General features: G+C 49.2%; 1 protein-coding gene across 10 annotated transcripts in view; it reads left to right on the forward strand.

Moving 5' to 3' along the window:
* The window catches only part of TTLL9 (tubulin tyrosine ligase like 9), a 70,910-nt gene that overhangs the window by 21,943 nt on the left and 26,294 nt on the right, over positions 1-22,673 (forward strand). For 8 of the 10 annotated variants that reach the window (XM_049100216.1, XM_049100214.1, XM_049100212.1 and 5 more), the window contains 10 exons: positions 4,594-4,701; positions 8,604-8,672; positions 9,329-9,403; positions 10,578-10,668; positions 11,746-11,786; positions 12,667-12,754; positions 17,598-17,656; positions 18,547-18,743; positions 20,203-20,316; positions 21,503-21,627. In XM_049100216.1, coding sequence (XP_048956173.1) covers positions 4,594-4,701; positions 8,604-8,672; positions 9,329-9,403; positions 10,578-10,668; positions 11,746-11,786; positions 12,667-12,754; positions 17,598-17,656; positions 18,547-18,743; positions 20,203-20,316; positions 21,503-21,627 — 967 coding nt within the window. The remainder of the gene's footprint in view (positions 1-4,593; positions 4,702-8,603; positions 8,673-9,328; positions 9,404-10,577; positions 10,669-11,745; positions 11,787-12,666; positions 12,755-17,597; positions 17,657-18,546; positions 18,744-20,202; positions 20,317-21,502; positions 21,628-22,673) is intronic. The other 2 variants (XM_049100215.1, XM_025469655.3) reach the window with 1 other exon arrangement.

Consider the following 22,673-nt stretch of genomic DNA (forward strand, 5'->3'; position numbering starts at 1 on the left):
AGACAAATGGTAATTTGTGCTAATTGGGAAGAGCAATCGCATATTAAGTTGATTCCTTTCCCAGCCCAAGGCCTTTGTTAGAGGCAGACACAAGACGGCTGTAATTAAGAGGAGGCATCTTGGCTGCTCGAGTGTGTTCTCGCCCCTGCAGAGCTGCGCCACCCTATCTGGGGGGTGCGGGGTGTAGAGAGTGGGCTCTAACTCTGTCCTCGCTGCTTAAGAGCCGTCTGACCTGGAGCACGTTCCTCCACCCCTCTAAGTCTGTGTCCTCACCTGTAGGTAAAGTGGAAGTAACCAGTCTACCTACCTGAGGGGATCGGGAGAGAATCCAGTGAAGCAATAAATGTTCTATACATGAGTTATACAAGTTATATAAAGGGTTTGGCACTTAGGTGTTCAGTCCTTGACCATTTTTCCTGGGATTTCCAAGAGCCCAGGCAACACCTTCTCTTCCCCTGCCCCTGGAAAGCACCAGGTCAGCACTTCCCAAACCCGAATGTGCCCATTGGGCACCTGGTTAAAGGCAGAGGCTGATGCAGCAGGTCCAAGTAGGGCCTGAGAGTCTGTATTTCTGACCCCTCCCAGGTGAGGCCCTTGCTGCTGGTCCGTGGACCACACTTTGAGTTGTGAGACTGTAGAGGTGTAATTCTCAAACCTGAGAGTGCATCAGAATTTCCTGGAGAGCTTATTAAGGCCTCCTACCCCCATCCCTCAGTGTCTGATTCAGTAGGCCTGGTATGGGGTCTAAGAATTTGTATTACTTTCTTTTTTTGTTTGTTTGCTTAAGATTTTTATTTATTTATTCATGAAAAACACAGAGAGAGGCAGAGACACAGGCAAAGGGAGAAGCAGGCTCCATGCAGGGAGCCCGACATGGGACTCTATCCCCCAACTCCAGGATCACATCCTGGGCCGAAGGCAGGCGCTAAACTGCTGAGCCACCCAGGGATCCTCCTCCTCTTTTTTTAAGATTTATTTATTTATTTGAGAGAGAGTATGTGCTGGCACAGAGAGAGCTGAGGGAGGGGCAGAGGGAGAGAGAATCCTGAAGCAGACTCCCCTGCTGAGCGGGGAGCCCGACACAGGGCTCAATCCCAGGACCCTGAGATCATGACCTGAACCATAGCCAAGAGTTGGATGTCCACTCAGGTGCCCAAGAATTTGCTTTTCTAACACGTTCCCCAGTATAGCAGCCAGGGTTCTTCAGAGTAGCAGAACCCTGAACCTCTGAACTCGAGTTCTGGGATCCTATTGTTTGGATTCCTTTGGGATGGGGAAAATGTAAAAAAAGAAGAAAAAATAGGACAATAGTTCAAATTTAGAAAATAGAGGGAAAAAAATCCCCAACGTCCCCACTCTTCCCACAAGGCCTGTCTCTGGGAGCTATTGTGTCCTTGCGCGCCCACACACAAGAGTTTTCGCATAGTTGCCGAGGTGGGGCCGCGAGGGCAGCCACTGACCTGCCTTTTTCCTCCGGCCATCTCCTCTGCACAGTCCCCTAGGGCCCCTAGGGCCTCTCCAGTGGCAGCAGAGCAGGGGCGATGAAGGGGCGAGCTGGACTCAGAAGGGAATGAGAAGCATCGTCCCCTCTATGCTATCCATCTCAGGGACCCCTCTTCCCACAGAGCTGAGCCCCAGCCTAGCTCAGAGCTCTGCGACCACTCTCAGAGCATATAAACAAGCCCTTAGGTTTGCCATTTAAAAGCCCAGGTGATGTAAAAATTGCATCGATCCGAACTTCTTTTCCATCTGAACATTCTCCCCTCCTACCAGCTCAGGCCCTCTGGGTTGGCAGGAGGTAAGAAGGAGCCAGACCATGGGACCACCTTTGCTGGTCTAGCCTCCCTCATATGGCTGGGGGGCAGGTGCTGGTTGTCAGGGCCCCAGCCTGTGCATCAGTCCTGGAGGCCTGTCCCCCAGTCCCTCTGTGTCTGGTTTCAACACTTCACTCAGGGCCATGAGCATCTTGGGCAACCACTAGGCTATTCCTGGCTCGGGTGGCCTCTGTCCAAATTGTAGGAAAAGAAGAACAGAATTTAACATTTTGTTTCTCAAGTTTACGCCATCAGAGCTTCTCAAACCTTTGCACTGCAATCTTCTAAGAGTTGGGGGATGCTTTGGGCAGCAAGTAACAGAAAACCCAAATAACAGGAGCCCAAACAAGAGGGCAGGGGTTCTGAACGGTTCTCATGTCTTGGGTATCTTTGGCATCTGGTAGAAATAGTGTTTCACTCTGTCACAAAATAGTGTTTTTATTTTTATTTTTATTTTTAAAAAAGATTTCTTTCTTTCTTCTTCTTTCTTTCTTCTTTCTTCTTCTTTCTTTCTTTCTTTCTTTCTTTCTTTCTTTCTTTCTTTCTTCTCTTTCTTTGTTTCTTTCTTCTTTTTCCCTTTCTTCTTTCTTTGAGAGAGAACGCAGGGGGAGCAGCAGCAGAGGGAGAGGGAGAAGCAGACTCCTTTCTGAGCAGGGAGCCCGATGTGGGGTTCTATCCCAGGACCCCAGGATCATGACCTGAGGAGAAGACAGATACTTAACCAACTGAGCCACCCAGGCACCCTACAAAACAATGTCTTTGAAAGGATAAAGGAATTTTATTATAAAAGGAAGCAACTATATTGAAAAACAGTTAAACAAACAATCTGGGTCCTCTGAGAAACAGATGCCAAGGCAAGACTGAACATGCCAGTTCTGCCTGGAAGGAATAGGGGGAGGGAATGGGGAGAGCTGGGACAGTTGTCAGACCCCAGTGAGGGAGAGAGGGGAGGAAGAGAAGCACCTGGAGGCCTTGGGGAGGCCTCAAGCCAGAGGAAGTCCTCTCAGGAGCAACCCAGCCTTCATGGCCCCCAAGGTCCTCAGCCAGTAGCAGGAGCAGCCCCTGCGAGAGAGGCCTGGCGAGCACAGTGCAGCTGGCAGCAGTCCAACACTGTCCTGCAGTCAGGGACCTGCTAGTGCCTCTCACGACAGCCACACAAACTGTGAAATATTCTTTCTGCCCTAGCAGTTTCCTTGACAGCTAAAGAGAGGTGGCGCCTCGGTGGCTCAGTCTGTTAAACACCTGCCTTCAGCTCAGGTCATGATCCCAAGGTCCTGGGCTGGACCCTGTATTGGGCTCCCTGCTCAGTGGGGAGCCTGCTTCTGCTTCTCCCTCTCGCTCTGCCCGCCACTCCCCCTGCTCATGTTCTCTCAGTGTCTCTCTCTGTTAAATAAATAAAATCTTAAAACAAACAAACAGCTAAAGAGAGTCTAACAGCAGGCTCCAGAGTTACCATAATTTCGAAGTCATAATGAGTATAAACAATATTTTGAGATGTCTGCAACCACTCTAACGTGATATATAAAAATAACAGATTTCTTTTGAGAGTGAAGTCACAGGCGCGGCTACTACTGTTGTCTGCATTCATGATGGAAAGTAATGGGAAAAACTGGTTAGGATGAAAAATTTTCTTCTTACTCAAGCTTACAGATGCCAGGACACTTCCTTTAATGATGGAAGGTCAACGCCAGAGATGACTCAACAACACTGGGCAGTTCCCACCCGGAGGACTGGCTGCTCCTCTGGGTCACAATGCAGCTGCCACAGCTTTAGCTTTGCCTCTTCATGCCTCTACCTGCTGCAGGAATAAAGGAACACCCTGGTCTTGTGTGCCCTTTGAAAAAGATGCAGACTTCCCAGAGATCACAGCCGCAGACTTCTGGCGCCTGCTGGCCCATGTCTGAAGCAGTCACTTGGCGGTGGGAGCATGGGACCACTGGGAAGGCTCAGACTCCCAGAGGGCAGGGCCACAGGGAAGAAGTGATCCAAATGGGGTTCTGTTGGGAGCACCTGGCTGGCTCAGTTGGTGGAGCACGTGATTCTTGATCTCAGGGTTGTGAGTTCAAGCCCCACGTTGGGGGTAGAGCTTGCATCAAACAAACAAAAACAAATGGGGTTCTGTTAGCAGAGAAAGAAGGGAGGTTTTTTCCCCCTACTCAGGGTTGTTGAGTAGACCACCAACCATACGTGTAACACCCAATGCATGCCATGTGACGAATGCCACATGATGAATTGCCCCATCCCCAGAGTGGGCAGTGGCAGCGGGCCGAGGGCCATGAGTGGCCACAGGCCGTGCAAAATCAAAGTATGGCTTATCCTGATAATCCATTCATATTACTTTCCAGTTAATTTATCTTTTTATAAAAGTAATATATTTTACTCCCAAATTATCAATTAAGATGGATACTCCCAGGAGTAGGGCCATGTCCTTTGTGTGATTTTGTGTACCCCTTGGCACTTTGCAGGATGTGCATGAGCCTTGGGCTTGTGAAGCACAGATTTAATTACCTAGGTTTGTCACCTACTGGTTGGGTAACCTTGAACAGAGCACTTGGCCTTGTTCCTTGGTTATCTTGGCTGCAAAATGGGGATAGTATTAATGCCTACATCGGGGATTTTTTTTTGGCGAAGCTTTAGCAAGGTAATGTGTGTCAATCTTGGAAGCATCTGCCATTGTTATAAACCAATCCCCTAAAGTTAGTGTTCTGGTTCTTTGCTGAACCCCAAAACTCAGTGGCTTGAAACAAAAATCATGTCTTATTTCATTCCGAGCCTCCAGTTTGGGCAGCACTTGACAGGGAAGGCTCATCGCCATTCCAGCATCTACTGGGACGGCTCCCGCGAGGGCTGGAGGATCCGCTTCCAAGCTGGCTCATTCACTCAGCTGGCAAGTCGGGGCTGGCTGTGGGCTGGGAGCTTAGCCGGGGTGGAGGGCTGGAAGACTCAGTTGCCCTCCATGTGGGCCTCTCCATATGACCTGAGCTTCCTCCCGGCACGGTGGCTAGGTTCCAGGGGCAACCATCCCCAAAGAGAGAGCTGTGTGGATGCTGTCTTGCCTTTGACCACCCAGCATTGGCATCCACACAGCGACACTTCTGCCATACGCGATGAGTAGAGACAGTCCTAAGTGCTCGCTCAGATTCAAGGGGAGGGCACACTGACTTCACCTCTTGATGGAGGGTGGGGGGTAGTAAGGTTGTCGAAAAACATATGGGACTGGAAATATTTTTGTGACTGTTTTTGCAAACTACAATCTGCTGGAGCTAGATAGTAGGTGATTTCCAGTCTTAACAACCATGATGTATCACCAACCGGGAAGTTTATTTTCCACTCTTGAAGATTATTCCCTTAGGAAGGCATCTTCTGGAATAGGCATGTTTGCTAACATACCAACAATGCTTCAGACAATAAAGGCATCTTACCTCAACTCACAAAAAAGGTAGGAAGTTCCAGGCTTGGGGATGGGCTCAATGATACTGTTAAAAGCTGAGGTTCCTTATCTGTCTTACCCGTCTTATCACTCTGGATCTTCAGTGTGTTGGCTTTCTGCCATCAGATGTGTCACCGTGTCACATCATGATCGTGTGTAACAGTTGTAGGCCTCACCTCCTCAGACTGTGGCATTCAAAAAAAGAAAGGAGCAAGGCGTTTCTTTGTTTCCCTCCCTCCCTCCCTTCCTCTCTCACTCTCTCCCTCTTTCTCCTCCTCCTTGACCCTGATATTTTTTAACAAAGAAGAAATTCATTCTCAGAAGCCCCAAAGCCCCAAGCAGATGACTCTGTTGGTCTCATTGGCCAGAGCTAATCACGTGTTTCCCAAGAGCTGCAAGGGTGGCTGACAAAACAGGTGTGTGCTCTTTCCAGCCTCCTGGTGAGAAGTGGGCTCTGCGGCCAGAGAGAAGGCAGCCAAGGAACGTGGGGGTGGGGGTGCCAAGATCAAAAGGCAGGATTCTTAATAAAACTTCTTAATTGAGGATCCCTGGGTGGCGCAGCTGTTTAGCGCCTGCCTTTAGCCCAGGGCACGATCCTGGAGACCCGGGATCGAGTCCCACGTCGGGCTCCTGGTGCATGGAGCCTGCTTCTCCCTCTGCCTGTGTCTCTGCGTCTCTCTCTCTCTCTCTCTCTGTGACTATCATAAATAAATAAAAATTAAAAAAAACTTCTTAATTTAAGTTTAGTACACAGAATATGCCAGAGTTGTGCTCAACTTGGTACATTTTCACGAGGTGAGCCCACCTGAGTAAGAAGCACCCATAAACACAGCGGTGCCAGCCCCTCAGCAAGTCCCTAACAGCATAGATCCATCTGTCTGCCTCTGTTCTTTATATCATGGGAATCATGAAGTATATCTGAGTGCACCTAATTTTTCTCCCTCAACATTACGTTCAGGACTTTCATCCTGACCAGTGCAGGTGACTGTACACTGCTCATCATTATTGCTGTGTACTGTTCCATTGTGTGAATATTTATCCACTTGGGAGTTTCAAGGTTGGCGCTATTACGAATTGTGCTGCTATGGATAATCCTATACATGTTCATGGGCACCCTCGTGCATGCATTTCTGCCGTATAGGTGCCTAGGAGAGGAACTCCTGGGTCAGAGTGGGGTAGGTGCCTATGTTCAATTTTATTGGATGCTGCCCATTTCCAACAATGTACACTCCCACCAGAAGTTGTGAGTTCGTCTCTCCACAGCGTCACCAACACTTGCTGTTGATCATTTTTATTTTTTTTAATTTTTAAAAAATTCTTTTTAAAGTTTTTTTTAAGATTTTACTTATTTATTCATGAGTGACACAGAGAAAGAGGCAGAGACATAGGCAGAGGGAGAAGCAGACTCCCCGCAGGGAGCCCGATATGGGACTGGATCCCGGGATTCCAGGATCACGCCCTGAGCCAAAGGCAGACGCTCAACCACTGAGCCACCCAGGTGCCCCTATTTTTTAAATTTTTATTTATTTTTTATTTAAAAAATTTTTTTAAAGATTTTATTATTTATTCATAGAGATGCAGAGAGAGAGAGAGAGAGAGGCAGAGACACAGGCAGAGGGAGAGGCAGGCTCCATGCAGAGAGCCTGGCGTGGGACTTGATCCCGGGATTCCAGGATGACGCCCTGAGCCAAAGGCAGATGCTCAACCACTGAGCCACCCAGGTGCCCCTATTTTTTACATTTTTATTTTATTTTTTATTTTTTAAATTTTTACACTTGATCTTAGCCAAAAGACCGAGAAGTGAATTATTTTTTTAATTTTTTAAAAAAGATTTTATTTACTCATTTTAGACAGACAGAGCCAATGGGGAGGGGCAGAGAGAGGGAGAAAGAATCTGAAGCAGACTCCACACTGAGCCCAGAGCCCAATGTGGGGCTCAATTCCACTACTGCTGAGATCGTGCAGAAACAGAGTTGGACACTCAACCAACAAGTGAACCACTTAGGCGCCCCTATTGTTCGTTTTTATTTTTAACCACTCTCAAGAAGCATGCAGTGGTGTCCTCTTGGAGTTTTCACTTGCATTTCCTTGAGACCAATGAAGTTGAGTGGTTTTTCGTTGTTTACACTGGGTGATTGTCTGTGAAGTGACTTTAAGCCCTTTGCAAGGCTGTGAGCTGTTGGAAACCCTTGATGCCACTGATTAGCTGCTTCCCAGAAGAGCTGTGCACATGCAGCTGCCCCTGAGCCACTGCCAGTGCTCCACAGTCTTGTGGGCACCCCAACTTCCGGGTGGACACACCCCTGAATCAGTCACCCAGCGCTGTGGGCAGAGCAGAGCTGGGTTTAGCTCCCACTCCTCCCACGACTAGGAGCCCTTCGTGCAGTGCACAGCCCATACAGCCATGCCCGCTCTGCCTCCCCTACATTGTACGAAGAGCCTCACATTGACCCACTAGGCGGTGCTCAGAGAAGAACAGAGGGAAATGAGAGTTTGCATGCCCTGAAGGTCTTAATACTAGAGTAGAGTGGACTCAGGGGGACCAGCTCAGTGGCTACAGATAATCAAAGTGTTCTGGGGCCCAGGGATCAGATTTGTTTTAGGAGGCCCTACAAGCCAGAGCCAGGCTGGCGAATTTGAGCTCAACACAGGTTAGGCTGGCTGTGAAAGCTCCACAGGGTCTAGGTCACCGCAATAGAATAACGTCCAGCACACAGTAGTCACCTATTACCTCCTTTTGGGATAAGTGCTTAATAGCGCTCTCCTGCAGCAGATAGGCTGCGTCAGGAGGTGGGCAAGGATGGTGAGCTCCTGGGCACCGTGGACCGCTAAGGCCAGGCAGGTGACCATCATGGAGGGATTTCAGGAGTGATGCCTTTGATGCTGACTGCTCTGCATGATATTAAAGATGTTTCCAGCCCCTAGCCTCTGTGAAGCTATGAATTATCCATGCTGGGATTCAGTTAGAGGCAGACTGATTAGTATTAGCTGAAGCAAAACCTAATTAGGAAGGCAAATTGATTTCCAAAAAAAGAATTGGATGATGTGTTCCCAAGACTGTTAGAAATGGTTTTTTAATTGTCTGCTCTTTTGTATTATTCATGCCATTGTTTGCCTTTGTGAGTGAAATTGGCCTGTCTCTCCTCCCCGCTTCCCTCTCCCTCCCGCCAGGCTTAGTACTACCTTCTCTCTGGCCCGCCCCAGGGCTGGTGCTGGGCTGGGCCATTCCTCTGGGGATAGCTGGAAGCCCATGGGAAAGATAGAGACAGAAATGGTGGAGAGGTGCCCCAGGCACAGGGTCCCACAAGGAAGCACAGGGAGCTGAACGCTGACCTTTCTGCACTTACTCCCCACCCCAGGTGGCCCGGTCACAGGGAAAGGGCATCTTCCTCTTCCGGAGGCTGAAGGACATCATGGATTGGAGGAAGGTAAGCTTACTTCTCCCAGTTGTTGCTCCAGAAGTCCCCCTCTGCCCTTGCTGCCATGAGGCACCCCGCCTTCCCTCCTTCAAAGCTTGGAAGGCTGCCGGAGAAGTTCTGCCCCTGGACCTCCCCATGGGAACGAGGTCTCTGAAGTCAGATGGCCTGGATTTAAATTTTGATTTTGCCCCTGAATAGCTGCGTGACCTGGAGCAGGATACATCACCTCTCTGCCCCAAGTAAATGGAGGGTAGTAGCAATAGTACCTGCTGAGGATGCAATGAGCTAATATGCCTAAAACCCGAGAACATGGCCTCTGTACCTGGGCCTGCTGCTCACCTGGTTGGGGAGAGTTTGGCCAACTCTTGCTATGGATCCTAGGCTGAGCCTGAGGTAGCTCCCTTCCTCCCCACCGCCCAATCCTGATCCCAGGACCGGTGTAGTAGAAATCCTGGTTCCAGTCCTGCCTCTGCCACTCAGCAGCTGTGTGGTCTTGGGGAAATTGCTGAACCCCTCTGAACCTTAGAGATGATAATAGTACAGGTGAGTGACAAGAGCAGGATGACCAGCTCCTACACAACCAGCACCTCCCACATGTGCTGGTACTCAATGAATGAATTTCCCCTTTCCTCTGTGCGTTCTGATTCCTCTCATGAAATCATCAGGGTACCGCTGGAAAGAAGCTCACCAGCTTGGAAGCCCCGCCAGCCCGGAACACTGTCAATCCCTCCGGCAGCCATGTGAGTACAGGTAGGGGGTGGTTCGGGGACCCAGGAAGGGAAGGCCTGGCCCATCAGTCTCAAAGTGGGTTGGGGTTGGGGAGGTGACAGTAACTGTAGAAAATTCCACCCTGGGGGCTAATAGTCCTGAGTTCCAGAGGCTCCCTGCGCCTAGGCTGTTGTGTGACCTCACCAAGCATGTGACACTTGCCTTTGGGCCTCAGCTTCCTCCCAGGGTTACTATGAAGGGGGCCGGTGGGTGAGAAAGGGCTTTGTGGACCTTGAGGTGCTGTGCAGGTGTGAGCGAGGGCATTGCCATCTTCCTGAGCTGGGCTGGTCCGGAGAGAGCTTGCAGGCAGAGACAGGAGAGGAAGGTCCTTGGGTGCCTGTGTGGCGCTCTGGACAGCACCAACCAATGGGACCTCCTCTGGGGGTGGAAAGGCGTGTGCTGTGCTCTCCGCGGTATTGCGCCCGCTAGCCACGTGTTGACATCGAGTACCTGAAAAGCTGCTGGTGCAACTTAAGGGCTGGAGTTTAACTTTCCTTTCCTTGCTTTCTTTTGTATACATGAAGTTTACCATTTTAACTGTGTTTCAGTGTATAATTTAGTGGTGTGGCGTATATTCACATTTTGTGCAACCACCACACCGTCCACCTCCAGAATTCTTCTATCCATTTCCAGAACTTCATCCCCAAGAAACACAAACTCCCTACTTTTCCTCCTTGCCCCAGCCCCTGGCAGCCACCTTCTACTTTCTATCTCCATGGATTTGACCACGCCGAGGACCTCCTCCAAGTGGACTCAGACAGTATTTGTCTTTTGTGTCTGGCTTATTCTTAGTGTGATGTCCTCAAGGGGCATCCATGTGGGAGCATTTAAGTTCACTGACTTTTAATCAGTTTAAGTGTAAATGGGCAGTGCAGGTCTGGAGGTTAAATGCCGAGGCTTGACCCAGCCTGTGGGTCCACTTCCCAGCTGTACCACCGCACAGCTGTGTGACCTCGGGCAAGTCACTTCCCCTCTCTGTGCTTCAATTTCTCACCTATAAACTGGGAATAACATGAGTACCTCCCTGATTAGAGTTGATTTAACAATATACTTCAAACAATATACCCCAAGTAGAGTACCTGACACAGTACCTCCTTACGTGGGGAATGCTCCATAAATGTTAATAATAGTTATTGTTATAACTAGGATTCGAGAAGTTCTGATGACCAGAAGGATGAAATCCCCGTGGAGAACTACGTAGCTCAGCGCTATATCGAAAACCCCTACCTAATAGGAGGTGAGATGGCCGCCTTGGCTCAGAACAGCGTCAGTGCCACTTTGGCTGCTTTCACCATCTTGGGCAACGTCCTCCCCTCCCTCCTCCAATGAACCCCAGCTGAGACCTCATCCCAACACCCCGGATTCCCATGTTCCGCAGCCTGTGGCATGCCCTCTTGGGGACCCCCAAGAGACTAGAACCCAACATGCCTAAAATCCAACCTTGCCCTCCCCCTGCCATGTGGCTCATTCCTCAGCCTCCCCTTGCCCTCCCCCTACCATGAGGCTCTTTCTCCAGCCTCCCCATGTCCCCAGCCCCTCCAGGCCCTCCTTGCTAAGCCAGAGGTCAGAGACCGTTCCCCATGTGTCCCTCTCTTCCCCTCCCTGCTCTTACCTCCTCAGGCTCCCTCAGCTCTTGAATCTGTCCGAGCACCTTCACCTCAGTTCTGGCCACTGTGCCCTCCCATCCTCACTGGTGCCCACTGCTGCTCGGGGCCACTGTGCTCCGCTTCAACACGGTAGCCAGGGGGACAAGATACCCTTCTGTGGCTTCCCATGGGTGGTGAAACAAAATCCAAAAACTGCATGTGAGCTGGCCTCTGCTGACCTCAGTGACCTCACTGCCCTCGTCTCCTTCCACCCTGCCTGTGCTGTCAGCCTCTGCTCTGGCCGTTCCTCCTGCCCCACAGCTTGTCCCTCTGGGCTAGGGGGGCACTTCTCTTCCTGTAAGTCACTACTTCTCCATGATCCCGTGTCTTCAGCCTTTCTCCAGCACTTTTTTTTTTAAGATTTTATTTATTAGCACGAGCAGGGGGGGAGGGACAGAGAGAAGCGGGCTTCCTGCTGAGCAGTGAGCCTGATATGGGGGCTCAATCCCAGGACCCCAAGATCATGACCTGAGCTGAAGGCAGACACTTAACCAAGCCACCCAGGTGCCCCAGCCTCTCCCAGGCATTAACCCTCTCCATCAGTCACCCTCTCTTTGTACCCCATGTGTTTCTACGGGCACTCGCCTCTGTCTGTCTATCACTATAACCAGCACAGTGCCTGGCACACGGTCTGTCTTTGTTGCATGTATTCTCTCCTTGCCTGACAGGCCGCAAGTTTGATCTGCGTGTCTATGTGCTGGTGATGTCGGTGAGTAACTAAGAGGGGGCCCTCCTCTAGCAACAGGTAAGGAACAGAAGGCAGAAGCCATTCTAGGGGGGGTACCTCTGTGAGCTTGTCTGATTCTGCCTGCCTGGGAGAGCCCAGGGGGCATCTGAGGATGGGGGGGGGTACACAGATCCCATCTTAGAGAACCATCTTAGAGACCCTAGAGTCTGGATTTGCCCTCCATGTCAGCCATCCTTGGTAACCACAGCTTTTACTGAGCACCTACTAAGTGCTAAGCCCTGATGTTCAGGAGGTTTTATTTCATGTAGTCCTCCTAAGAACCAGGGAGGTAGGTTCTATTATTACCCTCATTTAACAGATGAAGAAACAGATACCGAGAGGTTAAGTGGCTTGCCCAAGGTCACACACTGGTGACTGACACAGTTGGGGTTCGAATCCAGACAGCCTAGCCCCAGAGCCTGATCTCAAATGAGGAGTTTCTATGCTCTCCCCACCCCCACTCATCAAAAACCTGTTCAAAACTTCATGCTATGCTGCTCTCTGCAGGACACAGGACATAGGGGTGTGGGAGGCAGGCTCAGCCCCTGTGCTCCCCGAGCTCAGCGTCTGGTGGAAAATATGGACACGCCCTGAGCCTGCCTCCCACCCCCCTGTGTCCCGTGCATATCATGAAGGTATGTTCATTCTGTTCCCTTCTGCATCTTCTTCCCAGCCCCCAACACCAGGGTGGGAAGGCGTAGAATCTGAGGCTGATGCTGGAGCCGATTCTTGAGGGATGATGTGGGAAGGAAGGAAGGGCGCTCCAAGTGGAGGAAACAGCAGGTGCAAAAGCCAGGAGGGGCAAAAGTGCTCCTATTCAGCCTCCTCCCGTTCCTCTCCCTCCTTTCATGCCTCCACACAGTACATCCCGCTTCGGGCCTGGCTGTACCGGGATGGCTTTGCCCGATTCTCCAACACCCGCTTCACCCTGAGCAGCATTGATGACCAATGTATCCTGGGATCTCTGCCTACCCATCCTCCTGCACCCTGCCCCTTCCCATCAGTGGCTGGTCTGGGCACGGGAGATGCAGTTGCGAGCAAGACGGTCCTGATCACTCCCTCTGGGCCCTGATAGTCTTATGGTCATGGCGGAGCCCCCAGTGATCCCAAAGGGGCAGCCCCCGCTCTGTTCAGAGCAGCTCCCCACAAACTGCTGCCCTGCTTGACGATCACTTCGGTGATGTGCCTGCCATCCACACTGATTCACAGTTACAGGATGGGAGAGTTTGAGCCCTTTTGGAGAACGTTGCATCCTTTCATGTGCTTTAGTCATTGGCTTATGTATTCACTCAAATACGGTGCCCTTTTCACCCATCAAACTGCAGAGACAAAAAAATTGATAACACACTATGATGGCGAGGCTGAGGAGATACGTGTGTTGCTGGTGGAGTATACATTGGCACAACCCGCTTCAGAGGCAATCTGGCAAAATGTCTATCAAAAGACAAAAACAGGGATCCCTGGGTGGCGCAGCGGTTTGGCGCCTGCCTTTGGCCCAGGATCCTGGAGACCTGGGATCGAATCCCACGTGGGGCTCCCGGTGCATGGAGCCTGCTTCTCCCTCTGCCTGTGTCTCTGCCTCTCTCTCTCTCTCTGTGACTATCATAAATAAATAAATAAATAAATATTAAAATAAAATAAAATAAAATAAAAGACAAAAACACATACCCTCTGACCCAGCAATTCCCTTCTGGGAACTTACCCTACATGTACACTCACAATATACGAAAAGAGAGGTTTAGAGGCTCTGCACTGCACCGCCTTGTAAGTGAGAGCAAAAACAAACACCCAATAGGAAATAAAGAATGGCTTATTTACACGATGGCCTACTATACAGCTGTTAAAATGGAACAGACAGCCATGCTTTATGTACAGATATGAAACAATCTCAGCGAAAAAACCCGAGGTATAGAACTCTGAAAAGTATGCTTCCTTTTACATTACAGATTATATCTGTCTATATGTGTGCATCTGTGCATAGACATCTCTGGAAGGAAGTACCAGAAACTGGGAATAAAAGTTGCCTTTGGGAGGGAACTTGGACAAGTGGGGACAGAGGGGGGGAAGGAGATAATATCCTCAGACACATTTTGATGTCTTTTGACTTTTGAACCATGAGAGTGTATTATCTGGCTAGAATATCCACATCAAAAATAAGGTTTCTAAGATTTTTAGACATGAACATCGGAAGAAAAGAGGTTGACAATCCAGGAACAAGGAGATGGCAAATGAGCAGGACTAGACTACCTGCATGTGGGAGGGAAGAAATGGAAGGTCTTGTGTCCGCGAAGCTTCTGGCGTGGGCAACCCAGCTAATGCTTCCAGCCAATTCCCACCTCTCTGCCTTAACTTTGTGTCTCGATTACGTGTCCACCTGAGCAAATGCATGTGCTCTGCCTGCGTGTTGGAATGGGAGAGGGCCCTCCTGAGTATATCCTACAATTTTTCCCTCTATTTTTCCAACTTCAGCGTTTTTAGTATGTTTCATTTTGTAATTCTAACACACATTTCCCGGATGCAAGTTAACACCTACTTTAGGTTCATTTTTTTGGCCACCATGTGTTTTGTTCAATGACACAAGTAAAGCACTTAGCCAGTGCCAAGCCCAGAGTGAGCACTCAGCACATGTTAGCTGTCCTCTCTCCCTATTTAAAAGTGTTTGTCGACAAATACCCACCATTTGCTTCAACGTGGATGGACCTGGAGGGTATTATGCTGAGTGAAGTAAGTCAATTGGAGAAGGACAAACATTATATGGTCTCATTCATTTGGGGAATATAAAAAATAGTGAAACGGAATAAAGGGGAAGGAGAGAAAATGAGTGAAAATATCAGTGAAGGAGACAAAACATGAGAGACTCCTAACTCTGGGAAATGAACAAGGGGTAGGTAGTGGAAGGGGAGGTGGGCAGGGGGGTGGGGGTGACTGGGTGATGGACACTGAGGGGGGCACTTGGCGGGATGAGCACTGGGTGGTATGCTATATGTTGGCAAAGTGAACTCCAATAAAAAAAAATTTTTTTTTAAGTGTTTGTGTATCTCCAGGGTCCTGGGGCCTTAATAAACAAATCCCAGGGGATCCCTGGGTGGCGCAGCGGTTTGGCGCCTGCCTTTGGCCCAGGGCGCGATCCCGGAGACCCGGGATCGAATCCCACATCGGGCTCCCGGTGCATGGAGCCTGCTTCTCCCTCTGCCTGTGTCTCTGCCTCTCTCTCTCTCTCTGTGACTATCATAAATAAATAAAAATTAAAAAAAATGCTTAAACAAATCCCAGCCCCTCCCAGGACTACTTCCTACTTAACCAGGCTTTGCTGTTTTCACAGTGAGTGAATTCACATTATTTCCCACAACTCCTGTTCTTTGTTCTGAATTTTTAAATTTGAAATATTTTAAAATATTTTTTACTTTTTTAAAGGTTTTATTTATTTATTCATGAGAGACAGAGAGAGAGGCAGAGAGATAGGCAGAAGGAGAAGCAGGCTCCATGCAGGAAGCCCAATGTGGGACTCGATCCCAGGACTGGGATCACGCCCTGAGCCAAAGGCAGATGCTCAGCCACTGAGCCACTCAGGTGTCCAGTTGTCTCTGGAAAATATGATTAGAGAAATTTGTACATTTTCTGAATTTTCTGATTTGTCTTTAAAAAGCTACACTACTTGTATTGTGAAAACTATACTCTTTAATAAGGCAGATGCTTAACTGACTGAGGCACCCAGGTGCCCCTCCTGACTTCTGATGTATTTCCTTCTGATGTATTTCCTCGCAGGTTTGTTTGCATAGTTTTGTTGTTGTTGTTGTTGTTGTTTGTATTTTTTAAATTAATTATTTGACAGAGAGAGCACAAGCAAGGGGAACAGCAGGGAGAGGGAGAAGCAGGCTCCCTGCTGAGCCACCCAGGCGCCCCTGTTGTTTGTATTTTATAAAGGGGTGATCCCACTGTGTAAACATAACCGTTTTTTCACTAAATATGTATTTTCCATGTAGACATTTTTTATTAGTCATAAAATATTCCACTGAGTAGATTTACTGATTTACTAATCTTGCACACTGCAGGCATTTGGGAAGTATTCAGTTTGAATACTTCCAATTATGACATATAATGCTGCAAAGAAACATATTTTTCATATTTTTTTAATTTTTATTTATTTATGATAGTCACACACAGAGAGAGAGGCAGACATAGGTAGAGGGAGAAGCAGGCTCCATGCACCGGGAGCCCGACGTGGGATTCGATCCCCGGTCTCCAGGATCGTGCCCTGGGCCAAAGGCAGGCGCCAAACCGCTGCGCCACCCAGGGATCCCTATTTTTCATATTTTACCATATTTAAGATTTTACCTTCAGATGACATGGTGGAAGTGTACATACTGGATCAAGGGCTTGTGGCTGGATTGTTTTCCACAAGGTTCTTTTGTATTTTTACCCTGCCATTGACAGGGCCCATTTTGTGCCAGCTCTCCAGTACTGAAGACAATCATTTTAAAAAGACATTTCTGAAACAATCGGTACTTGTCGGTGAAGCATATATGGCCATTCATTATGCTTGCAATGATTCTGTGAGTTTTGTGTTTTTCCAAATAAAAAGGTTAAAAAATATGTAACCAGCCTCATGGGGAAGCAGGGTTTTGCCTTAGAATTTGCATTTCTTCCAATTGTATTTTTGTCCCATTTACATCCCTTTAAAATTAGGTACCTTCCATTACAGGAAACTTCAGGCATTTTCTCAAATGGTCTTTTGCCAGTTATAGCTCCTCCAATGTTTTCATACCCCTCTATCTACTTACCTATTAGGGTCATAAACTTTTTTCCTTTTTTTTAAAAAAAAAGATTTTATTCATTTATTCATGAGAGACACAGAGAGAGAGGCAGAGACACAGGCAGAGGGAGAAGCAGGCTCCATGCAGGGAGCCCGATGTGGGACTCGATCCCGGGGCCCCAGGATCACGCCCTGGGCAGAAGGTGGTGCTAAACTGCTGAGCCACCCAGGCTGCCCTTTTCTTCTCTTTTCTTCTCTTTTCTTTTCTTTTCTTTTCTTTTCTTCTCTTTTCTTTTCTTCTCTTTTCTTTTTTTTCCTCTTTTCTTTTCTTTTCTTTTCGTATATTTTTTTTTGTTGGAGTTCAATGTGTTATAATAGTATAACACCCAGTGCTCATCCTGTCAAGTGCCCCCCTCAGTGCCCATCACCCAGTCACTCCATCCCCCGCCCACCTCCCCTTCCACTACCCCTTGTTCATTTCCCAGGGGGTCATAAACTTTTATTGTTAACAATTTATGTGGGATTTCCATGTGACAAAAACATTAGCCTGTCATATTGCTACAAATCTTTTCTCCAGTCATGCTTGCTTTTCATTCTTGCCTTGATAGCTAATTAAGTTTATTTTTACATAGTCGGCTCATCCACTGACTTCCTTTGTGATTTCTATTGTCATTTCTAAGCTAAAAATTTTTTTCCTGCTGAAAGATTTTATAACTAATCAGTTCCACTTCTTTACAGATTGGTTTTGATGGTTTGCTTACTCTTTGCCTGTTTCCTCACCTATGTACTCCCACTTAATAGGTAGGGAACCACATACGAGATTAAGTGACTTGCTCAGGGGCATGCAGCCAGTAAAGATGCAGGAGGGATTTGAACCCAGGTCCATCTGATTCCAAGGCCCACATACGTGCTATCTGAGCTGTTGTGTAACCTTCCTCATCAATGGCCAAGCACGAGTCTTAGTTTGGCCTCTGGGGGCCACATGGAGCAGGGCTCATCCTTCTCGTTGGCACTCGTCCTTGACTACCAACCTCTCCCAGATGTTCACCTCACCAATGTTGCCGTGCAAAAGACCTCTCCGGACTACCACCCAAAGAAGGTGAGAAAGCTGGGCTTCTGTCCTCCAGGTCCAGCCTTTTGGGAACTGATTGGGGTAGGGAAGTGGAGTACCAAGGAGCCTGGGACAGGCCTATCTTGGGCTCATAGTTCACCAGTGAGGTCAGGACCACCCTTCCTACTGGCAGGGCCCTGGGCAAGAGTACAGATATAGACCTACACATCATGTGTCTGAATATTCAAGTGGCAACTCAAAGAAACACACCCTGTAACAAAATGTGTTCTATTCTCCTACCTTGACAAGTATACTCCTATCTATCTATCTATCTATCTATCTATCTATCTATCTATCTATCTATCTATCTATCATCCTTCCATCCATCCATCTAATAAACTGTAAGGCCAAGTTCAAATTTAGAATTCTCGACTTCTCAGAGATAAGATCTAGAACAGAGGGGCACAGGGAGAGCTGGCCCCCAGCTCACACCTACTCCCTTCTTTTCCCTCTCAGCTCTACCACACACAGTGGGGGCCTCCTGCATACACACGCCCCCATTTTCTTGAAAACAATAACCAGTTGGTCCTCTTTGGGCCTTGGGGGTACACACAGTGCATTCTGTCCCCAGGAGGTCAGGCCCAGGGAAGAAGCCTGTGCAGGGTGTTTGGGCAGCGACTTATGGGGTCCTGGGTACTCTGTGCTCTAGAAGGAGAGGTACAGGCTCTGGGTGGGCACATCCAACCCCCCGCCTCTGGAGCATACAGTAGCTTTGCCCCACAAGAGGGACAAACTTAGAGTTCTTCTCATCACCAGACTCAAGCTGGGCCCCTCTTGTCCAAGCCCAAGGCCTAATGGTGATTGAGGGTCTCGGTGGGCCAGGTCCCAGTTAACTGAGGCTCCCTCTCCCACCTGACCCCGGGTGCTTGCGGCCCCAGGGCTGCAAGTGGATGCTCCAGCGCTTCCGTCAGTACCTGGCATCGAAGCACGGGCCTGAGGCAGTGGAGGCACTCTTCAGCGATATGGACAACATCTTCGTCAGGAGCCTGCAGAGCGTGCAGAAGGTGATCATCAGTGACAAGCACTGCTTCGAACTGTACGGCTACGACATCCTCATAGACCAGAACCTCAAGCCGTGAGTGCATAGGCTGGCGGCCAGGAGAATGGGGGGATGTTTTACACTGTGCCTCGACTGCCCAGGTTTGATCTCTGCCACTTCCGAGTCAGGCACACTTCCTTGGTTTGTGCTTCAGTTTTGGCCATCTGTAAAACGGGCATTGTGCTTACAGAATTATTACGAGGAATAAATGAGGTCCTGTCTATAGAGCACTGAACCCCATGCCTGGCACTGAGAGACCTTTGCTGAACATCTGCTGAGTCAGTGATCCTCTCCTAGAAACTTCTTTGTAAGCCCTGCTGCTTTCAGGATGCAAAGTGCCGTGTAAGGCAACATTGCTACCATGTCTCTTCCTGCCAAGAATTTGGTGCACTCCCACAGTGCCCACTGAGAAGGTTGAACGGATGAGGAAAACAAGCCTGGAGTGGTAGAGACCCCAGGGATGGTCCTCATATGATAGATACAACGGGCACAGAAGCCCGGGGCGGGGCAGGGCGGGGCGGGGGTGGGGAGGGGGGTGTCCTGTGTGCTTGGAGGTCACGAAATAAGTCAAGGGTAGAGCCAGGTCCAAGGCCATAATTTCTGGGCTCAGCGACTCCCTGCTAACACAGTGGCCTCTGGAGCCACCCCCTCCCCAGGGTCACTGGAGAGGCGCTGAGGGGCTTCCCGAGCCAGGAGCTGGAGCTCTAAAATGAGACCTCTGTCAGAGAAAGAGGCTCCTGGGGCCAGCGGCCTCTCCCCTGCCCCCTGCTGTAAGATGCGGCTGCCGGCATTCAAGTGGACTCCATGGGGAAACAAGCTTGGGGGGGGAAGGGGCCACTGCCACTGACAGACCGGTGAGGCCTTCGCTCTGGGGCCCCAGGTTCTTGTCTATAAATGACTGCGTTGCACAGAACCAGAGTTTGCAAGCTGGAGGCCCTTGGGCTGCTTTTGACCCGCAGACACTTTGAGTTTGGACTTCAGATTGTTTTTTATCGAAGTTCATTGACAGTCTCTAAAAACAGGGAGACATTTACACAACAGTCTGGAAAACTAAGAGGGTCTCCCGACCCTGGGCTCACACTTCTGCCTGGCAGCAGTCTCCTTGGGGGCCGTGGCAGCAAGCGCTTCCCGTGGTGGGCTCTTCCCAGCCCACCTGCTCCTGCCACCGCCAGCGGCCAGGCACTTGCCCTTCCTAGGAAAGGGAAATTTGTCTTGTACTCACAGCTCTATTGGGAGAAGGGAGAGCAATACGAGGGCGCCAAGATCATCCTGCCCCCGCAAGCTTGCCTCAGGTACCACCTGGTCCCGGTGGGGGTTTCGAGTTTGTAACAATTATTTTCAAAAAGTTTTAGCCACTGAAGCCTCTTCTCCTGGGGAAATGGAAAGAGTGACCTTGGTTGAATTGGGCCCAGGCACTGCATGTAGGCTCTCAGTGAAGTTCCAGGGCCCCCACGGACCAGGGAACCTGAAGCCCTCCGTTACCCTCCTTCTCCAGGTGGCTCCTAGAGGTCAACGCGTCCCCATCGCTGACAGCCAGCAGCCAGGAGGACTACGAGCTCAAGACCTGCCTCCTGGAAGACACCCTGCATGTCGTAGACATGGAGGCCAGGTGAGGGCGGGCAGCCATGCTCAGGCACCCCCGTATGGGACAGTCAGGGCTCCCCCCAAGGAAGATAGAGAACTCAGAATGCTGGTGCTTGAGTGGCACTTGGAGTTGGCTCAGGCCTGCTTGCCATTTTATAGATGGACAAACAGAGATGTCCACCTAGGGTTAGATCCTGATCTAAGGACTCGGCCCTTTCGGGGCAGAGCAGGACCAACTACAGCCTTCTGACATTCAGCCCAATGGGGTTTCCTGGACACTTCCTGGCCATGAGACGCTGGACTCTGTGTGTTTGAGCCTCAGTTTCCTCGTCTGTAAAATGGGAAACATCACATTTACCTCTCAAGATCATAAAATTGATTTACCAAGAATATTTATTGTAAAGTGCATAACTCACAGTAAGTGTTCAGTAAGAGACTGTATATTGTCGTAACATGGTGTATGTCACGGGAAGACCCAGGGCCTGACTTCAGGAAAGGCCTAATCCAGGCACTCAGTCAGCATTGGTCGGTCTGTGTGCCCTCTCAGTGTCTCCCTTTCTCCCTCTTCCTCCCCACCCTCCGCCTCTTTCCTGTGGGTCACCTGTTCCCGATTATTCCAGCAAAGTTTGAGGGCTAACTCTCATGGGTGAGGATTGTGTCCTATGCCCACCTCTGAACCAGTCATTGTAACTCTGATTATCTGGGCCTAGATCTTGTGCCCACCCCCCAGCAGGGCGGGGTCAGCCCCACCTGAGCCAAGTGAGTGAGAGAAGGGAGATGAGTTCTCAGAAGAAAAGCCAAGGCTAGAAGCCGAGTGCTAAGCAAGCAGAACCTCCAGTGTCCTCTAGATCTACCATCACTTCTTCATTTGACAAACATCCGAGCCCCTACTGTGTGCCAGGATCTGTGCCACACCCTGGGGACCCAGTAAAGGACACAACAGACCTAGTCCCTGCTTTTCTAGAGTTAATGGTCCAGGAAGGACAGCAGACTCTTAATGGGTTCATGTTACCGAGAGCAGGGGTGGAAGCCTGGGGACAACGTGGGAGATGGCCCTCTGCCTCCTGCTTGTGCCCCAGGAAATGGGTGGGCCAGAGGACTAGTGACAGCAGGGCACCAGTAGGGGGCAGGGAGGGAGCAGGTGCCTGGCTGCGGTGTTAGGGCTCCACATGTGTGCCTTCATTATCCCCTTGTATCTCCTGCCTGTCCAGGCTCACAGGAAGGGAGAAGCGAGTGGGAGGCTTTGACCTCATGTGGAATGATGGCCCTGTCAGCAGAGAAGAGGGGACTCCTGACCTGTCGGGGATGGGGAACTTTGTGACCAACACACACCTCGGTATGTGGGGCCAGGTGGGGAATGGGCACCAGGGATGTCACGAGAGAGGCCAGGTAGCCTAGGAGACAGCTTGGCACAGTGGTTAGACTGTTTTGATTTGATCTACAATTTACCAGCTGTGTGGCCTTGGGCAAGGGACTTAACCTATCTGTTCCTCATCTGTAGAATGGAGATTAAGAGGTTTGTAATCTCAATATATGCCTAGAACACCACCTGGTACGTAGCAAGAAATATTATTAATCTGTCAGGAGGTAGATTTCAAAAGGCTTAGTGGAAAACAACCCCCCCAGAAATGCAAACTATGTTAAGAGAAATTCAGGGCTTGACTTTAAACTTGGTTTTTAAAAAGTGAAACATTTTCTTGATTATAAAAAGTATTCACTTACTGTAGGATATTTGAAAACTAAAAGGAAATAAACCATCCAGACATAACCAACTTTAACAATCTGTTGTATTTCCTTCCAGTTTTTCAAAAATGCATATATTCACACTTTTTTACAAAATTGGCATTGGGCTGGAGTTTTGAGTCACACTTTTCCACGTAGCATATTCTATGTCATTCAACAATATTAAGAGGCTCTCTTCTGGAAACACTTTTTGGCCAGGTCCGAGCTAAATATTTTACATACGTTATTTCATCTTTAGGCAGCTTCTGTCATTTTACAGATGGGGAAATGGTCTCCAGATGTTATATAACTTGCTGAGGGTCCCAGTTCTAAGTGGTGAGCCAGACCTTGAACCCTAATCTCTCTTACTCGAAAGCCTGAATGCTTGATCGCTAGAAAATCCTGTCTCTTAGCACAGTTAAAAGCAAAATTACTACAGGGCTGTAAAATATCCCAGCTTGTATATGTGCCAACCTTACTAAACCCATTTCTTATAATTGACCATTTGGGAGGATTCCGATTTTTTACTTTTATAAATAACGCCATGCCATGATGAACATCCTCTCACATAAAGCTCAGCTGAAATTCTGGCTGTTTCTTTAGGACAGATTCCTAGAAGTAGAATTACTGGGTCAGAGGGATGGACTTCTAGAAAGATTA

This window comes from Canis lupus, chromosome 24 (assembly GCF_003254725.2).
Source record: "Canis lupus dingo isolate Sandy chromosome 24, ASM325472v2, whole genome shotgun sequence".
NCBI lineage: Eukaryota > Metazoa > Chordata > Mammalia > Carnivora > Canidae > Canis > Canis lupus.